General features: G+C 42.3%; 1 protein-coding gene across 1 annotated transcript; it reads left to right on the forward strand.

The window, feature by feature from the left end:
- The first annotated feature begins 2,086 nt into the window (after window positions 1–2,086).
- Window positions 2,087–4,920, forward strand: LOC131997124 (uncharacterized). The gene is made up of 2 exons (XM_059367496.1): window positions 2,087–4,420; window positions 4,614–4,920. The coding sequence occupies exons 1-2, from the start codon at window positions 2,105–2,107 to the stop codon at window positions 4,620–4,622; spliced, it is 2,325 nt and encodes a 774-aa protein (XP_059223479.1). The 5' UTR covers window positions 2,087–2,104; the 3' UTR covers window positions 4,623–4,920.
- Window positions 4,921–5,828: the final 908 nt, after the last annotated feature.

Consider the following 5,828-nt stretch of genomic DNA (forward strand, 5'->3'; position numbering starts at 1 on the left):
GACACTCGATGTTAAAGTAGAGTATTGGGATCCTATTTTGATTTATTTGATTTCGACGAAACTTCCGGATAAGACATTATCCTTATGGGAACAGTCCCTAAGCTCTCACAGTGAATTGCCGATGTGGTCCCAATTGGACGAATTCCTCATCGATAGGTATGAAATTGTTGAACGTTTATCCAGTATCCGTTCAACAAAAGATGGCTATAATCAGCCTTCTCCTCCGGTTAATCGTACTCAGGCTTACCATTCTCAGGAAAAACTGGATCTTTCGTGTCCTTTATGTGAGGAGAATCACTCTTTACGCATTTGCTCGAAATTCCGAGGTTTTACAGAACAAGAAAGGATAGACTTCGTGTTTAGAAACAAATTCTGCAATAACTGTCTGTCTACCTTTCATAGGAAACAGAAATGTAAGAGCAAGAACAAATGCTCGGTGTGTCAGAAATCACATCATACCTTGCTCCATTTGAAGCAGAGGTCACAAGTCGAGTCTGAGAGTAATAGGGTTAAAGATGGTCCTGTGACGACGGAACCTCGTCGTTATCCGAATAGTATGGCGGAGGACACATCCAATCCATCATCATCAGGTCTTTTACGCAGTGCTCAGGTACAGGCAAATTTTGCTTCAAGCAATGGAACTATTTTGCTTCGCACCGCTATGGTGCAAGTTGATCATGGAGGACAGCTTTTCACTCTTCGAGCATTGATAGACCCTGGTTCCCAACGCACATTTTTGTCAGAAAAGGCCAGAAATCTGCTTCAAATCCCTTATCGTAGAGCCCTATTTGATATCTTCGGTATAGGGGAACAGAAACTTTCTTCTAATAAGGAATGTGAACTGGTACTTTATTCCTCAAGATACAATCTTCGAATAGCCATTAATGCCATCGTGCTCCCTAAGGTAACCCAGAAATTGCCTTCCGTCTCATTTTCGATCACAAATCCGGAGGAATTAAGTGAACTTGATTTAGCAGATCCTTTTTTCAACAAGTCGTCACAGATAGATCTGATTTTGGGCAATGACTCTGAGAAATATCTCAACATCGATGGAATTAAGAAGAATATATGTGGGGACGCATCTGCCTATAATACTATTTTTGGTTGGGTCCTCAGCGGCCCCATGAGGACGGAACAAATTCAGGCGTTCACGACCAATGTTTTACCCTCTGAGAACACCGCTCTCAATGAAACTCTGCAGAAATTTTGGGAATTGGAAGATATTCCCGCTTCACCCCCAATTTCAGAGGAAGATCAATTCTGCGAGGAATTTTACGTTAAAACCACAGTACGTGGACCCGACGGTCGGTACATTGTACGACTGCCATTTAAAAAAGAGTTTTCAAATTCCATTCATCTCGGATCATCGCGATTCCTCGCCCTCGGGCAGTTAACAAGAATGGAGAATACTCTGTCGAAAAATCCGGAACTACAGTTTCAATACAATTCGGTTTTGGAGGAATATTTATCAATGGGTCATATGGAAGAAACATCTTCCGAAGAGGTTTTCTCTGACGGAAAGTTTTATTCTTTCTACCTCCCCCATCACGCTGTGGTGCGACCTGAACATAAAAGTACGAAAGTAAGAATTGTGTTTAATGCGTCCCGAAAATCCAAATCTGGATTCTCTCTTAATGACGTCTTATTGACTGGGACCACACTTCAAACACATTTGATAACCACTGTGTTAAATTGGAGGAAATACAAATATGTCTTCAGCGGTGACATACAGAAAATGTACCGGCAAATTTTAGTACACCCAATTGATCGGCCATACCAGAGAATTCTATATCAGAAAACATCTGATAGCGCAGTCAAAGATTACCAACTACGTACTGTAACTTTTGGTATAAACTGCGCCCCATTTTTGGCGATCCGTACTTTGCTTCAATTAGCATCCGACTGTGAGACACAGTTCCCGAAAGTATCTTACACATTAAGGAAAGAAACTTATGTGGACGATATACTTTCTGGAGGTTTTTCTTTACAGGAGACAATCGATCTCCAAACCCAGTTGATAACTACTCTCAAATCTGCGGGTTTCCCGTTAAAGAAGATGACCGCCAATAATTCTCGACTTTTGAATCATTTGCCTCCCGAAGACATGTATGACCTGAATTTTTTGAGACTGGATGAGACAAGCTCCACAAAGACTCTTGGAGTAATGTGGAACGCTTTGACCGACAGTTTTTCTTACGCGCTGAATCCTATAAACACAACTACAACCCTGACTAAACGAAAGGTGCTGTCGGCCGTCAGTCAGTTATTTGATCCAGCAGGCTGGATAACTCCAGTCATCATACGAGCCAAGATACTAATGCAGCAGTTATGGCTTGAAGGGTTGGATTGGGATTCACCCATAAGCGAGGAGTCACACTTAACCTGGGAGGGTCTCATGAAAGATTTCTCCCATATTATTGACCTAAGAATACCGCGCTGGATTCGATATATGCCATCTGATCGCGTTCAGATCCATGGCTTTGCTGATGCTTCTAAAGCAGCATATTGCGCTTGCGTGTACATAGTGGTTGATTCGGGATTTGAGTCTTGCTCCAACCTACTGATTGCAAAAAGTAGGGTAGCTCCATTGAAGACGGTATGTTTACCACGTTTGGAGCTTATTGGAGCCGAGCTACTAGCCAAGCTGGTGAATTATATTCTATCTGTTTTTGATTTTGAAATCGCTCACACCTTCTTGTGGACGGATTCGTCGATCGTACTTGGGTGGTTATCAAAACCTCCATGGTCTTGGGAGACATTTGTCGCGAATCGGACTTCAAGGATTCATTCCCTTGTTCCCAATGCCCAATGGCGTCATGTTCCTACTGCCGACAATCCAGCGGATCTTGGTACCCGTGGGTGTAGTCCTCGAGATCTTACGAACTCCAAGCTATGGTGGAACGGACCATCGTGGATGACTGCCACTTCGTCCTCTTGGCCAGAAATGGTTCCCATAACACCCCCGGGACCACCGGAGGGACTTGCACAAACCTTTCACATTGTATCAGAAGATTCTGAAATTTTGAAAAGATTTTCTTCATACGATAGAGCCTTAAGAGTTATTTCATATATTTATCGATTTTATCACCGGACACATCCGACAACTAGATCGACTGCGAATTTCTCCAGTGTGAGTCTTTGCTACGAGGAGATTTTGTTTGTGAAGCGAAGGTTAATACTCACGGCTCAGCAATACGGGTTCAAGGACGAATACAATGCTCTTTCTCAAGGTCTCCAAATCTCCCCAAAAAGCTCTTTGAGCACAATTAACCCATTTCTTGATGATGCCAGGATTATTAGAATTAATGGGCGTTTGTCGCAATCAACACTTCCATATAGCGAACGCCACCCAATGGTACTTCCAGGCAATTCATGGTTTTGCCATCTTTACCTGTCTCATCTTCACAAGTTTTTGGCTCACGCAGACTGCACGCTAATGTGCAGAATGGTACAGACAGAATTTTACATTTCAAGACTGAAACCCCGGGTTAAGTCTATTATACGCAAATGTAAGACGTGTGTTGTGTTCAAACACAAATCCTGTACCCAAATGATGGCACCATTACCACTTGATCGGTGTACGATCTCGCCACCATTCCATGTGACCGGCATAGACTTTGCAGGTCCATTCGACCTGAAAAGCTCATATTTACGCAAAGCTCCTTCGACCAAGGCATACGTATCAGTGTTCGTGTGCTTCTCAACGAAGGCCATACACTTAGAGCCGTGCTCAGATTTGTCGTCTGTGGCATTCGAGGCCGCCTTTGCTCGATTTGTTGGGAGGCGAGGACTACCCCGAAGGGTAGTATCGGATAATGGTCGGAATTTTGTAGGCGCTAGTAGAGTGCTTCTCAGGGAATTTTCACAGTTTATAAAAAATGCATCTGCAGATTTGTCGAATAGATATTCCACGCATGGTTTCGAATGGAGCTTCATACCACCTCACGCCCCACACATGGGAGGATTGTGGGAGGCTGCTGTTAGGAGCTTCAAACTCCATTTTAAAAGGGTAGCAGGTGCCCACAGGTTTACATTTGAACAATTTGCCACTATTTTAGCACGCATAGAAGGTGTTCTAAATTCTCGCCCTATATCAGCTTTGTCAGAAGACCCTACAGATTTGAGTGCACTCACACCGGGCCACTTTCTAAAAGGGTCCCCGATGTTAGCATTTCCCGAACCGATATCTCCAAATATTTCTATGATAAATCGATGGACGAAACTGAAAGCCATCCACCATCAGTTCGCGGTACGCTGGAGAGAAGATTACTTGAAATCACTTCAGAAACGATACAAGTGGAAAAACCCGCAATCTGACGTGAAAAAGGGAGATCTAGTCGTCGTTATTGATGATTTGCTTCCACCCAGTGAGTGGAAGCTCGGAAGAATCGAGGATTCCCAGGCCGGATCAGATGGTAAAGTAAGAGTCGTCAACGTGCGTACTGCTGCTGGGTTGATAAAGCGCCCAATAGTAAAACTATGTCTATTGCCCTATATGAATACAACCGAATCCGACTGTTAAAATCTCTTTATCGCACTACATACCTATAAAATTTTCCACTGTTTTGAGGATTTTTTTCAGCTTAACCGTATGCCACATTTTACCATTACAGATCATCTAGTAAAAATCAATCCCCAAACTCCGAGATATATCGTTGTATGTTGTGTAAGAGATTCCACAGCATAAGTGTATGTCCAAAATTTTTTAAGATGCAACCTGTTGAGAGATGCCGGACAGTGCGTCAATTCAAATACTGTGTGAACTGTCTAGCGAAAAGCCACACAGCCGCCCAATGTAAATCAAAAAATAAATGTCGCAAATGTCGTAATTGCCATCACACCATGTTGCACCCAAACAAACCGATGATTTACACTGGAACCTCAGTTACGAACACCAAAAGACAACAAAAGAACCATCCAAAGCAAAGAAAAGGTCAGCATACTCAACAACAGCAACCAAGGCATCATAAGCAACAGAAGAGCAAGCGAATTGGTCAAAAGGCTAAAAGGAACACATCCATTCAACCATTTATAAACCAAACCATAATTTCAGACGCCATTCGATCATTAGCAACTGTACTTTGTGCCACCCACCAGAACGATCATTTCTAAGCCCGGCGCCATGTCTAAACATGTTGTTTAGCCTTAATGTATTATATGAATTTAATTTGAATTTAACCGAAACATAGTTTGAAAGTCATATGAATTAAAAATTGAACTATTAGGAAAATGTACAAATTGCACTAAAATTAGTATCGACAAGAATGTCAAAGTTTGTTTAAACTTCAACTAGTTCTAAAATGAAATAAAATAAAGTCTATAGGTTTCCTAGTTGAAAGAAAATTGTCAATCTGCCACTTGCTTGGCAGCCGCAAACCAAACTACTTGGTGAGAACTTATCATCTTTAAATAAAACCAACTTGGATTCTAACCTGCTCGTGCTACTCTTTTTTTCTCTATACCATTTGGTGAGTTGGATGGTGATTTTCATTGCTCGAGAAATCAACTTCACCCAACCTGACATAAAGCCGTGTCGTTAAGCCATTGAATCCATCAGCTGGTTCTGCTAACGTTACCGTGTGGAAGATAATCTCCTCTGTGACATCCACATACAGTCCACAATTGGAACAACAACCTCTGGAGTCGTGTGTCCAGCTTTCCATCGTAGCGACAGTTGGCGCTGATCCACACTCTCCTTGTCCCAATTCTATTCAATAGTTTCTGGCGAATTTATGTGAATAAAGTCTGATCTTTATTTCATCATGAATAGAGAGGGAAGTTTAGAGGATATAACTATGAAGGACGCGTAGCGCAGAGGTTAGCATGAC

Source organism: Stomoxys calcitrans, chromosome 4 (genome assembly GCF_963082655.1).
Source record: "Stomoxys calcitrans chromosome 4, idStoCalc2.1, whole genome shotgun sequence".
NCBI lineage: Eukaryota > Metazoa > Arthropoda > Insecta > Diptera > Muscidae > Stomoxys > Stomoxys calcitrans.

Coding starts and splice junctions, on each gene's coding strand:
- LOC131997124 (XM_059367496.1), top strand. CDS start 2,105: ATGTATGACCTGAATTTTTTGAGACTGGATGAGACAAGCTCCACAAAG.